General features: G+C 48.6%; 5 protein-coding genes across 5 annotated transcripts, besides 10 other annotated features; all 5 read left to right on the top strand.

The window, feature by feature from the left end:
• Positions 1-42: 42 nt before the first annotated feature.
• TraAM80_00272 (putative mitochondrial DNA polymerase I protein D) lies at positions 43-4,926 on the top strand (the record flags this gene model as incomplete). The annotated part of the gene is made up of 1 exon (XM_029377356.1): positions 43-4,926. The coding sequence occupies one exon, from the start codon at positions 43-45 to the stop codon at positions 4,924-4,926; it is 4,884 nt and encodes a 1,627-aa protein (XP_029242836.1).
• A 187-nt stretch (positions 4,927-5,113) lies between these two features.
• Positions 5,114-5,148: a microsatellite.
• A 184-nt stretch (positions 5,149-5,332) lies between these two features.
• TraAM80_00271 (uncharacterized protein) lies at positions 5,333-6,157 on the top strand (the record flags this gene model as incomplete). The annotated part of the gene is made up of 1 exon (XM_029377355.1): positions 5,333-6,157. The coding sequence occupies one exon, from the start codon at positions 5,333-5,335 to the stop codon at positions 6,155-6,157; it is 825 nt and encodes a 274-aa protein (XP_029242835.1).
• Positions 6,158-6,244: 87 nt separating this feature from the next.
• TraAM80_00270 (uncharacterized protein) lies at positions 6,245-6,850 on the top strand (the record flags this gene model as incomplete). The annotated part of the gene is made up of 1 exon (XM_029377354.1): positions 6,245-6,850. One exon carries the CDS (start codon positions 6,245-6,247, stop codon positions 6,848-6,850), a length of 606 nt encoding a protein of 201 aa, XP_029242834.1.
• A 198-nt stretch (positions 6,851-7,048) lies between these two features.
• Positions 7,049-7,068: a microsatellite.
• Positions 7,069-7,282: 214 nt separating this feature from the next.
• Positions 7,283-7,316: a microsatellite.
• Positions 7,317-7,351: 35 nt separating this feature from the next.
• On the top strand, positions 7,352-9,061 carry TraAM80_00269 (squalene monooxygenase-like protein; the record flags this gene model as incomplete). Its single annotated transcript, XM_029377353.1, has 1 exon — positions 7,352-9,061. The coding sequence occupies one exon, from the start codon at positions 7,352-7,354 to the stop codon at positions 9,059-9,061; it is 1,710 nt and encodes a 569-aa protein (XP_029242833.1).
• A 203-nt stretch (positions 9,062-9,264) lies between these two features.
• Positions 9,265-9,297: a microsatellite.
• A 267-nt stretch (positions 9,298-9,564) lies between these two features.
• Positions 9,565-9,582: a microsatellite.
• Positions 9,583-9,611: a microsatellite.
• Positions 9,612-9,624: a microsatellite.
• A 146-nt stretch (positions 9,625-9,770) lies between these two features.
• Positions 9,771-9,804: a sequence feature (A-rich).
• Positions 9,805-10,148: 344 nt separating this feature from the next.
• TraAM80_00268 (putative MCAK-like kinesin) lies at positions 10,149-12,326 on the top strand (the record flags this gene model as incomplete). The annotated part of the gene is made up of 1 exon (XM_029377352.1): positions 10,149-12,326. The coding sequence occupies one exon, from the start codon at positions 10,149-10,151 to the stop codon at positions 12,324-12,326; it is 2,178 nt and encodes a 725-aa protein (XP_029242832.1).
• An 8-nt stretch (positions 12,327-12,334) lies between these two features.
• Positions 12,335-12,356: a microsatellite.
• A 198-nt stretch (positions 12,357-12,554) lies between these two features.
• Positions 12,555-12,589: a sequence feature (A-rich).
• Between the last annotated feature and the right edge of the window lie 500 nt (positions 12,590-13,089).

Below are 13,089 nucleotides of genomic sequence, written 5' to 3'. Positions count from 1 at the left end.
ATTTTTTTTTTTTTTGCCCAAAGAGACTTTCCTCTCCTTTTTATGTTGCGACGGCTTTTCAGGCCTACGCACACGGAGTTGCTGCATACGCTTCTCTGGGGCCGTGTTGCACGGCTCACGAAACGAGGGGTCGTTCAGCAGGCTGGTGTTCCAGAGCCCCGTCCTCCAACTGCTCCAGCCTCTTTGCCAATGCCGCAAGGACTGGTGCCTAATTTTACTCGACCACAGTTCAGTGCATTTCAGCAGCCCAGCGTGATGGTGTTGCTGGCAAGGGCACAATACGCTCTTTTCACGCTTGGATGGAATCCCACGGCGGGTGATTTTGCCCTCTACTGCGCAACCACGAATGAACTCGTGTGTACGCAGAAGGAGATGCTATGGAAGGCGGCAATGTGGATGGAGGAACGCATAGGGGATGATTTTATTGCGGGTATTATTTTTCCTAGTGATGGTTCCATTCCCCTCAAGGACGCGGCAGCCCTGCTGAAGGAAAAGTCTCGTAGGCGACTAGTGTTGGCCCCAGATACGTGGGGTATTGCCTACTTGATATTAAAGAGTCAGCAAGAGTTTGTGCGAGGTTTGAGTATTCCTACTAGCCTAGAGCATGCGGCCTTTCAACTGACAGGGACGGTGTATAATCCCGCCGTTACCGACCCATCCGTGTTTGATTTCACAACAGGATCATATACTACTTTAGGTTGCGCCACTTCTGTTTCTGCTGCACGCGACGCTCTTGTTAACTGGTGTGTTCTGTTCATCGTTCACAAGCGATTTGGTACAAAGGGTAACCGAAAGGTTATGGACCCTATTGACCAGATTGTACGACGTGTGGTGAAGGCAGTCAATGTGTTTGTAGTAGACATTGATGTGAGGGTTGGGAAGGGCACTATTGCGGAGGGTTTTACGATGATTGTGACAATATACGATGCCCAAAAGAGAGCTCAGACGGTTCACATGATTCGTAGTTTGGCAGAAGAGACCACAAAGCGCAATGCGCTGAATGGAATACTGTACGGTGAGGGCACCTCGTCTATTTCGCTTTTTGTTCCTACAGCCCGGACGAGGTCGGCGCAGCTTCTTGCCTTTGCTCGCAGTTGCCGTCCATCATGTCCGTTTTTTGCAGCTGAGGTGTCAAGTTTGGCGCAGTTTTTTGCCGGCACTAAAGTCGCCGCCGGTCTTGACGAAGAGAAGGACCCACGCACCACATGGGCGAGAATTCGCTCCAATTGTTTTCCAGAAAAAACCTCTCGCAAAGAGGAGGAAGCTCTTGATAAAAAGTTGCAGCAAGGCTTCACAGCGCTTGCCAATAAACTCTTTTCAGATCGCCTGCACCGAGTTTCTCCGGCGCTGATGTCAGCCGTGAGTAGTATTCCTCCACAGGAGGAAATTCAGAAAGCACAGAGGCGCGTCGAGTTATTGGAGGAGGAGGCACGCAATAATCCGGTTCCACACGTGACGCATTCTGCGTTTCTGAACAATGTCAATATCAATGATGCCGAGGTTGTCTTTAGGCTGCAACAATGGCGCTCGAGCATCTATGAAAACCCGGAGCGGCTTCAGCGTGAGCAGCAGGCACTGAATGGACTGAAGCGTTATTTGGTGCTTGACCTAGAAACGACTACGGTGCGACGCTACAAGCGTGTGGCAAACCCTTTTACCAAGGAAAATTACGTTGTCCTTTCTGGGGCCCGTGACTACACCGGGAAGGTGTTTATGGGAGGTCGCTACTTTGTACGAAACATTGCCTTGCGCTACGATGACTTTGACGTGACAAGTGCCTGCAACCTCGTTGAGGGATCGTCAAAGTACTCGCTCTTTTTGCCACCTCTTGATGACTACGACGTGATTGTGGGTCATAACATTAAGTTTGACTTGCTACACATCTGGCGGGATGCGGAGCTGCGTCGCTTTCTCAGTCGCGGCGGAAAGGTATGGGACACAATGTACGCAGAGTATTTGCTCACAGGCCATGAGGTGAAACTTGGCCGCGGTGCTGGCTTGGAGGAGGTCGCGAAGTCATACGGTGGTCAGACCCCAAAGTTGGACGCTGTGAAGGAAGCCTGGGCAAAGGGCAAAGAAACATACCAGATACCGTATGCATTGCTATCCGAGTACCTGCATGGCGATCTGGAGAATACAGAGCTTATTTTCCGAAAACACATGGAACGCGCCTTCACGCAGCGGCAGGTTATTATCTGTGTGGCGCGAATGGATGGCCTTCTTTGTACGACGGAGATGGAATATAACGGTCTGAAAACCAACGTGCAACTCGCCGTGGCGCAAAGCAACGAACTCATGGTCAAAGTGATGGAACTTCGAAACCACCTGGAGAGTGCTATTCCCAAGGAAATTCCGGTAGACTGTCGCAAGTACTTTAACTGGTCATCCAACCAGCACCTTATTACGTTTTTCTTTGGTGGTAAATTAAAACTGAACACAAGCGCCCGCGAAAGCAAAGTTTTGCCTGGAGAAGCTTTTGATCGTCACACGCTGTATGTACCGGCTGAGGAATATACGTCGGACCGCTTCCCAAAAGGGGTCTTTTTTCGTCCACCGGTGCACGTGCTTGGTCCTGCGGACTGCCTTATCGCAACCGGCGGCTCACTGGACAAGGGAACAAAGATGTTCAAGACCTACTATGAAACCTATGTGAAGCAGGCTGGGTTTCGTAAGAGCTCGACTATGACAGATTCGCTAAGTCGTGAGATGGTCGCTGTCTCAAGGACAGAATCTGACAGGCGGACCGAACCTGAGGCTCTCGCTAATTTACTTCCCAGACGTCACCTGTTTTTATTCGCAGGGATCACTGCCACTGTGGAGGGAAAGATAGGCAAGTTTTTTCTTAAAAATGCAGTGACAGGGGAATCTGTGACGATTCTTGCCGATCACAAAGATAAAGTTGCCCGGCTTCGCGCCTTTATAGAACAACAGGTGATATTACATACAGATATGCTACTTCCTGCAGAAGAGGAGAATGATTCCTCCCCATCTAATATGAGCGCCTTTGTAGACGCGCACGTTACCATTTTGGCCAGGGATGCACCCTTCTCCTTCACAAGGCTACTGCACTCTGATTCAGGCATGAAGGAGTATCTGGCGTCGCACGACGGCCTCCGCTCTGGCACAGCAGATATCAATGAGCGCTACGTAATTACTTTGGCGGACACGGTCGCCGTACTTGCTTACTACCGACACCTTTACGGCACCCAAACTGAGGCAGCCTGGAGGTCCCGCGGTTCCGGAGATGAGTCCAAACTTGTGTATCCTTTACGGGCCTTTCCACGCCCTGGCTCCTCCAAGAATGCCACGACGGAAGCCTTTAAAGCTCAACTGCTGCGAGAGGCCGCCATGATACCGGAGGATTGGTGTGATTACTATATTGACGTTTTTCTCCACATTGGCAATGCGGCACTGCAAAGTGAGGCAATGGGCCCCGAGGCGACAGCGAAGAAAACGCGGAAGTCAAAAAAAAATAGCAACAAACGCGCAACAGACACTCTTCCAATTCTTCTCCGCGACCGCCATGCCTTTGTTGCCTACCACAACTTGCTCCCCGATGAGGAGCGCAAGCGGTTGGCGTTGATGACGTTGATTGGTAGGACATGCGCCTCCGTGTACGATGCCTTTGCGGTGCAGTGTGCTCATGATGATGTTGTGGAGGTGATGATTCGTGGACGTCTCGCGACGTATGTTCCGAGTCAGCTTGACGCGGAGCAGGTGATGCGCAAGTTTCGAAGTGCAACAACACGACAACTGCAGGTAGGGGAGGATTCACTGAACTATTTTAAAAAGACCCACGGGGACAAGACGGCCGAAACCATTTTAGAACTACGCGCCATGGAAAAACTTATTGGTACGTACTACGAAAATACAGATGATGGGACGGGGATGGTCTCCCTTGTGCACAGCGTCGACAGCTGCATTCACCATGAGCTAATACATAACAAGACAAACACAGGACGTCTTGCGAGCGCCAATCCCAACTGTCAGAATATTCCCAAGGAAGATAAATCGCCCTTACGAGAGATGTTTGTTAGTCGTTATGGGGAAAAGGGAATGTGCATAGAGGCGGATTATTCGCAGCTAGAGGTTGTTGCCTTGGCTGTGCTTGCGAATGATTATCAAATGCTTGAGGATCTTCGATCGAATGTGGATTTCCATTGCAAACGTGTGGCTATGATGCGTCCTGACTTGCCGTATATGGAGGTTCTACTGAGGGCGAAAAAGAATAAGGAACCTGAGTTTGTAAAGTTGCGTCAGCAGGCCAAAATATTTTCATTTCAGCGACAGTACGGGGCTGGTGTGAAAATGATTAGTCAAAGCACTGGGCTGACGCAAGATCAGGTGCGCCATCTCATCGAAAAGGAGCGGGAGACTTATCATGGCGTAGATGCGTTTAACAGCATGGTCGCATTGTCTGCTAACAACTTTGACGCCTCTATTCAAGACGGTTCACGCAACGTACGAGGACATCAATTCTTTAAAGGGATCTTTCCCGTGATTACTGGGAGCCGTTACGTCTTTACCGAGTCTGATGTACCGGAGGGTATAATGCGAGACAGGGCGTTGTCTGCGAAATCGACAAGTTTTTCCCCTACACACCTTAAAAATTATCCCGTGCAGGGATTTGCGGGAGAGATTGTGCAGATTATGTTGGGTGTGCTGTGGCGACACTTTTTAATGACCAACAACTACAATAGACTGGCCGTGCTCATTAACACGGTACACGATTGTGTGTGGATTGACTGTCATGTGGATGTGTTTCTTCAGGTTGCGGAGGAAGTGGAGAGAATTATGAGTGACGTGCGGGAGGTTCTTAACAGTCTCTATCCAGAAATGAACATCACAGTGGATTTTCCATGTGACGTTGTTGCTGGCGAGAACATGGGTGCGCTGCGCCCCATTATTCGCGAGGAGACACTTTAATGGTGCGGGCATGACGAGAAATTCAGGCGCTGATGTTGTTCTGTTTGTTTTTGTGGACCCTAGTTTCCAAGTAGTAATAAACCCATAGACTAATAGAAAGAGTTCACCTCGTAGAAAGCAGCGACCATTTTCAGTGGGGTCTGCTGACGTGAAGAAGCGAAGGAAAGTGATTCCTGTAAAGAAGCAGCAAAAATAAAACAAACAAAAAACAGAAAGCAACAAGTATCTCTGTGATGAAGTTCACTGTGCTCCACTGGGTGCCTTTTCTTCTTCGTTTTTTTCACAACCCGGACGTCTGTGCAGGTGACTTGACTAAAGAACAGATGCATGGTTTTATTAAATTTTCTTCTTGCCCTGTGCGTTTTTGTTTCATCTTTGTTTTCTGCAGTCTACAAGGGCAATGAGAATGGAGAATGAAAGTGATTACCAAAACTGGGGTATTTCCAAGGAACTTGAGGCCGTCTCAACGCCACTGACCCCAACGCCTCTGCTTCCTTCGGCGCATCTCCTTTCCTCTGTGTGTATCGAGACTACCAGAGAACGTCTTGCACTTTTGCACAGTATCATTCAGCGTTCACTGGAGCACGCGGAGATTCCAAGCCCACCGACGAATAAGGTGCATGTAACTTTTCCTACTCCCGATTGTCAAGGATCCTCAGCGTCGACGACGGGAGAAACTGCCCACCTCAACTCCATGGAACAGCTTGTGCTGGCCCAGTTTGAGAGCCTGGGTCGAACTGACATTTTACTGGGACAGTCGGAGTCGTACGCTGCAGCACGAGAAAGGTGGTATAGGGATATGATGCTGATGAAGATTCAGATTTGGGGGGCGCATGCCTTTTCTTCGTTTGACAACATCTCTTTAACAGGGGAATTGACGAACTGTGAAACATTCCACTGTAATACAAAGAGTGTGGTTGCGAAGGTGTCCTATGCAGGTGTGGATGCTGCTACCATGACTGTACCTTCTTTTTCCGTCAGGGAAGCCTTGATGAGTCTATTGTGGCAGGAAAACAATGAGCGTCAGACCTTGTTACTGGAAGAAATATCGGAGTTTAATGCTCTTATTCTGGGCATTGGTTCGGCTGGGCACTATTTGGTGTTTTCTAAAAGGCGGGACGAGTTGGTGGGGAACTTGAGGAGGGTGCTGTTGCAGCCAAGCATCAGACCAATGACATTGCGCAACTTCTCGTTCGGTGCGAGGCTGAAGAAGTCGCAGAGGCGGAAGTAGACGAACTGGGACTCGCATCTGAGGGTTGCGAGCCGCTGTACACAAAATGTGATATTTCCGTGCAAACCTCCTTTTTGTATTGTGCCAATGCCCTCACTGGATGCGTTGCCGAGCCGGGATAGCGTTAGCGAGGTACACACAGGGTCTTCTCCTAGTGATGATGGGACGGAAGTAAATGAAATGACGTTGGAAAAGGAAGATTCGCTACCGACAACGGAGTCGATGATGGAGACATCATGCCGCCAACAGCAGAACGTAGATGATTGCGGCTTTTTACTCGCCCTTGCGATGAGGCGGGTTATGAAGAAGCCAGAGGGTGAGTATCCATGTATTGCCGGCTTGTTATACCGCAGTCGCGTCCCCTATGCAGTGTGGCAGCTCCGCTTCCACCAGTTTGCGGGCAGTGTTTTACGTTTCTCAAAGCCGTCACCGGGTGGAAAACGCGCTCGCTGGTGGAAGGTCTTGACTGGTCGCGAACTCTTACATGTCGAGCTGGATAACGGCAACACTGTCATTGGGGAGGCACATCCACCAAACTGCTCTCATGGACAAAGTTGCATTTCAATATATTTTAAAAAACGCACTGAAGCCGCTCCTCGACGGCTGCGCCTGTGCAGCGCAAAGCAGCGAGATACACTTGCGTGGTTCTTTGCTCTCCGCTATGTGACACAACAGATGGATTGCCCCAGTTAGTAACGCACTAACATGAAAGAAGTGGTGCTTTTATCGTCTTGTTAACGCTATGATTTTTATTTTTGTTTTCCCTTTTCGCCGTATTGCATAGAAGGTGTTCTGCTGCGAATTCCACGTCTCTCAGTGGGACCTTTTCCTCTGTTTGTTATCATCTTTTTTTGTTTTGTTTTTCATTGTGACATTGGGCAGTTTTTTCCTTTATTATTATTATTATTGTTGTGCTGCGCCGTTGGCAGGGGGTTGACGTCTTGCGAAAGTTGATGTTTGTTGTGTACATACTGCTCCTTCCCCGTTCCGTTGCTTTTACATGCATTATGTACCGCATCCTTTTTTCTCTGTGTCCGTGTGTGTCTTAGGGAACTACGTGTGACGCTCTTTGAGCGTGTAATATTTTCAAGGATAAGGAATAAAACAATAGCAACAACTGTAAGTCAAAAAGCAAACAAAATACACACACAAACACAAATATACATAGTAAAGGGCCCCCAAAACACTGTTCCAATGATTGGCATTCTTGTCTTGTTGGCGGTGATCACGCTGGTGACAATCAACCACGTGCTCTCCCGAATGCGGTTAAAGCCCGTCCGCACCAATTACGACTACGATGCCATCGTTGTGGGTGGAAGCATCGCTGGGCCGGTGGTGGCGAAGGCACTTTCAGCTCAAAATCGGAAGGTGTTGCTGCTTGAGCGCGCGCTCTTTACCAAACCAGATCGTATCGTTGGTGAGCTTTTGCAGCCCGGCGGGATCAATGCATTGAAGCAAGTGAACATGGAGGGATGTGCCACCTCTGTGGGCATGCCCTGTGACGGGTACCTGGTGGTGGACGGAAAAGGACATCAGGTAAAGCTACCCTACAGGGCGGGCTTTCAAGGCTATTCTTTTCACTTTGGGGAATTTGTCAATAACCTAAGGGAGAATGTCTGGTTGAACTGTGCTGAGAACGTGACGATGCTGGAGGCGACAGTAAATGAGGTGCTGTTGGAGAAGACGGGCCTTCTCGAGCGCGCCTACGGTGTAGCGTACTCCATTGCAGCGGACTACAAGGTGCCGGAGGCGCCATTCAAGGAGGACACGCCAGTGGACCGTCAGTCGACAACAACAATGACAGATCAACGCGTCGCAACAGCGCCACTCATCATTATGTGCGACGGCGGCTCCTCAAAGTTCAAGGCAAAGTACCAACACTACACTCCTGCGCGGCAGTACCACTCAAATTTTATTGGGCTTGTTGTTCGGAATGCTCAGTTGCCAGTAGAAAAATATGGCACAGTATTTTTTGGAAAAACAGGTCCCATTCTCTCTTATCGACTTGATCCAAAGGAGCTTCGCATGCTAGTTGATTACAACAAACCAACTCTACCAGGTTTGGAACAGCAAAGCAAATGGCTTATTGAAGAAGTGGCACCCTGCCTTCCAGTAGAAATGCGTTCGGATTTTATTTCTGCTGCAAAGGATACATGTGGCATTCGTTCCATGCCTGTAGCACGTTATCCCCCAACGTTTCCATCGATCAGAGGCTACGTGGGCTTGGGAGATCATGCTAATCAGCGTCATCCACTGACTGGGGGTGGTATGACATGTGCGTTTAACGATTCACTTCTTTTGGCAAAAAATCTTGCTGACATTCCAAGCCTGCGCAGCAGTGACATCAACGAAATGGCGGAGATTGAAGATGGAATTCAAGCAGCTATATTGAATTACACACAGCGGCGCTTTTGGCACTGCAGCTGCATCAATATTCTTTCTTGGGCTCTTTACGCTGTATTCAGCATTCCCGCCCTGCGTGATGCATGCTTTGATTATTTTATGCTTGGAGGTGACTGTGTAGATGGCCCAATGTCACTGCTCTCTGGCCTGGAGCCCGGACCGTTTCAACTGCTGTTTCACTACTACCGTGTGATGGTTTATGGTGTATTTAACATGCTTACAGGCAGTGGTGTGTACAGTTGTCACGGGACGATGCCTAGCTTATTTCAAAAATGCTTTAATATGGTCACATTCGTGGTGAACCCATTCCGTATTGCTGAGGCCCTGCGTATTCTTATCGTTGCTACTCTGGTGGTTGTCCCCCTGGCATATCAAGAGTCTGTTTCGTTTTGGAGACTGATGGATCCCACGAGTCTTGTTGCCAACGTGGTGCGGAAGATAAAGATTTTGCTATACCGGGCCTGGCTCGATGGAAAAAAACGAAAACCGGTGGGTATATAGATGAAAAGCGTAGCGAGTTTTTCGCCCATGCCCTCTTTGGTAGTAACAAAAGGAAAGGAATCAGTGCGGAGCAGGATCGTCGCATATGTAAAGTTGGCGAGGGGAAGGGGGAAGTCGTGTGGCAACTGGGCAAGCGGCATTGAGAACAAAACTGGGTGAGGGAAAATGAAAAATGAAAACAACGACAATAAATGCAAAATACATTTGTTGTTGTTGTTGTTGTTTTTTTTTTTTTGGGGGGGGGGTGGGGGGAACCCATATATGGAATACAAATTTGTTTTATATTTCTTTTGTTCGCTGGGGCCATTCTGTGGCATTGTGAGGGGTTTGTCATGGCGCACATGATGAGCCAAGGCCTGGAGCCCACAGTGTGACGTGCATGGGAGTAAAAAGGTGTGTGCAAATACCGCACCTTGCCCTGTTATTTATGTGTTACTGAACGTCCGAAGCTCGACCTCTCCCGTCCAAAGGCAGGAACAGAGTGGGATAAGTGAAAGGAGAATACGACAACATGAAACACCAACAAAAAAAAAAGATAAAAAGAAAACAAGCAAGACAACAACTTCTTTCTACTCATTGTTGTGTTTGTTCAATGCCGCTCGTTGCGGGGCGATAAATTAGTCATTGTAGTGGTATGTGATTTCATAAGAAACCAGCAAGAGGGCGAGGAGAGAAAGAGTCTACGTGTGTAAAATTGTAGGTGTTCTCGTTTTGTTGTTGTTGTTGTTGTTTTTTTTTTTTTTGCGTTCTTCGTTCCCTTTGCCGTTGACTCATGTGTTGTGTGGTTTTTTTTATTTGGCGCAATTGTTTTTTTTTTTTTTGTTTGGCTTGTTTATCTTTCCTTTCATTTTTGCCTGCGTGCGTGTCCGTAGTGTCTTTTCGAGTTTTGCCGCGGCGGTGAATACACCGACACACACGCATTACAACTCCCAATAACAGCAAGCCAGACGTGGGGAGGGGAGAAAGGAAAGGAATAGTGGTTGCTGTCTACACCCACATCTGCCTTAGATCCTCCACCCGAAAAGAGTCACACAAAAGGTAGGAAGCAAAAATACGGCGGCCGCAAGGCGGGAACCACGCACACACGATGGACCCGCAGCTTCAGGATCTGCTGGAGCAGGGAGGTCTTTCGCACACCATTCAGGGATTCATTGATGGCGGTGTAACCAACATCCAACAGCTTAAGCAGCTCACAATGCAGGACTACCAATCTGTGGGCGTCATTGTTATGACCGATCGTCGTAAACTCTTTGAGCTCATTCAGTATATGAAAAGAGAGCAGGCTAATGTTTCGCCTCTCCCTGTCTCTTCCTCTTCTGCGGAGGTCCTGCGCAATGCTGATCATAACTCCCATGCAGCCGCTGCAACTGCCGCACAAAATACTACGCCATCCCACCGTGGTGGCACACCCTCAGGCGCACAACGTAAGGCGGATAATGAAATGTCTGCGTTGTATGAAACCAAGCAAAGTTCTACACTTCGACGAGAACCTGAGCGTGTGGGCGAGGACCTGAACACCTCGACATCGAAAACGACCTCAAGTTCACGACCTGTGAGTCGACCGACACGTAGCTCCCCCACTCCAGTTGTACGCAGAGCAGGAGAAACCGCGACAACGAAACGAAAAGTGAGTCGAATTATTGTTGCCATCCGCAAACGTCCACTGAATAGCTCCGAGTTGAATGATGGTCTCTACGATGTTTTGGCCACAGACCCAGATAATATGCACGTCATCGCCCTTTTGGAACCCAAACAAAAAGTGGATTTGACAAAATACATTGAGAAACACCGCTTTACGTACGACTTGGTGCTAGATGACAGGCAAAATAACCGTGATGTCTATGAAAAAACATGTAGATCTCTTATTGAGACTGTTTTTGACGGTGGGTGTGCGACGTGTTTTGCCTACGGTCAAACAGGGAGTGGGAAAACGTACACGATGCTAGGAAAAGATGCCCAGGAGGGTATCTACCTTATGGCTGCACGAGATTTATATTCTCGATTGGAAGCTGGTATGAGTATTGTGGTTTCTTTCTTTGAGATTTACGGAGGAAAACTTTTTGACTTACTCAATGAGCGCGAAAAGCTTGCCTGTCGCGAGGATAGCCGTGGCGTCATCAATGTTTGTGGTCTGACGGAACACCGTGTCGACGACACGGGTCATCTAATGCGTGTGATAGACTATGGAAATTCTATTCGTGCGGCCGGATCGACGGGCATGAACGCAGATTCTTCTCGTTCTCATGCTATTCTTCACATCACTGTGTTGAATGCTAAAAACCGTTTTTTTGGTAGGTTCACTTTTATTGATCTTGCCGGTAGTGAGCGGGGGGCTGACACGCTTGACAGCGATCGCACAACGCGGCTTGAGGGGGCGGAAATTAATAAGTCACTTCTGGCACTAAAGGAGTGTATTCGGGCCCTTGATCAAAATCACCGTCATATCCCCTTTCGTGGGTCGAAGCTTACGGCGGTACTTCGGGATTGCTTTACAGGAAATAGCCGTACAGTAATGATAGGCAATGTCAGTCCCGCAAGTGGAAGTTGTGAACATACGCTCAATACGCTTCGATACGCAGATCGCGTAAAGGAATTAAAGAAGGATAAATCGTCTCGCGTTGCCGCCGAGGAAATTATGATTGGGCAGATGCCGAGTGAAGAGGTGGAAACTCTCGGTCTCAGTGGGAACTTTGCCCAACGGCGCGCACGTGAGAAAAAGCTGGGAACCCGATCCTCCAGTCAGCTCTCGCAACGTGAACAGGGGACACCCAAAATGAAACCCCTATGCAGGTACGGTAGTAATTACCGACCCCAGGCACCTCCAACTCGCATGCGAGCAGCCTCAAAGGACGAAGATTATCCCAATTTCTCAGATAGTATCCGCCCCAGTAAGTTTACCAGCAGCGGACCTGTAAAAGGTTCTACTAGCTATGCCAAAGCAACACCGAAGCACAGTCGTGTTGCCAGTGAAGTGTCGGGGCGTGCTGTTAGTCCGTATGATATGGCTTCGTTTGCGAGTGTGGACTCCTTAGATGATGATGAGGATAACGTGATTTTTGGCCATCGCCGCCACATCGACGCCATGATGGAGTTACTGAAGCAGGAGATGACAGAGCTAAATGGGGTTGAGATGCCAGGCGCCTCCATTGAGGTGTACTGTAGAAATGTTGACAGCATTCTTACACGTCAGGCGAAAAACATTGAGGGGGTTAGGAGCATGATCAGAGAATTAATGAAGCATGTAGAGGCCCGTCAGCGACATTAGTTGGTCTGGAGAGAGAGAGAGAGAGAGAGAAGGGGGGTGGGGGTGGGGGCGGGAGATGGATAAGAGAATAAAATGAGAGAAATCAAAAAGAAATTGAAGGTAACAACAGCAGCACATACACACACGCACAAAAGCGTTTGAGAAGAGTACTCTCCATGTGTTCCCCATATGCCTCCTCCTCTTTATCTCCGTTTTTCCGGAGAAAAGGAGTTGTCCTCATCATTGCCATTATTATTTTTGTTATTTTCATTTTTTTTTTGTTTGCCCCACCAGGGGCGTGGGGGAAGAAGAAACAAAACTGCGAACATAACAACAACGGAAAAAAGGTAGCCTAAACACCCACTAGAACATAAAATCCGTTTAGAGATTTTAGGTGAGGGACTCGCAGTCAGGGGAGAGAGTGAGAGACAGATAATGATGCTGCACCACTTGGTAGAGTGTGTGAAGGATCGGGGGGTGGGGGTGGTGAGCGGGCATAATGCCCAAAGATAATTGCCCTCCAGAGAAACAGCTACTACAAAACTACCATGAGGTGGGAGTGAGAGAAAGAAAACGAAGATGGTAAGAAGGAAGAGAGGGAGGAGGTTTTTTCATGTGAGCGGGCCGGCGAAAAGAAAAAGGGGCTGAGGGGAGAAAACCTGTTCTTTTGGATGTTTGGTTCTTTGGTGACTCTGTCGAGGTGCCCCCTTTGCTGACGCGGGTGTTTTTCTTTTTTTTTTGTCTTTATTTCTAGAAAACAATCATGACAGGAGACCTTCCGCCT

The sequence above is a fragment of the Trypanosoma rangeli genome, assembly GCF_003719475.1.
Source record: "Trypanosoma rangeli strain AM80 chromosome Unknown Tra_15.4_contig_00004, whole genome shotgun sequence".
Classification (NCBI taxonomy): Eukaryota; Euglenozoa; class Kinetoplastea; order Trypanosomatida; family Trypanosomatidae; genus Trypanosoma; species Trypanosoma rangeli.
The sequence above is the reverse complement of the archived record's forward strand: the minus strand, read 5'-3'. Positions and strand labels throughout refer to the sequence as shown.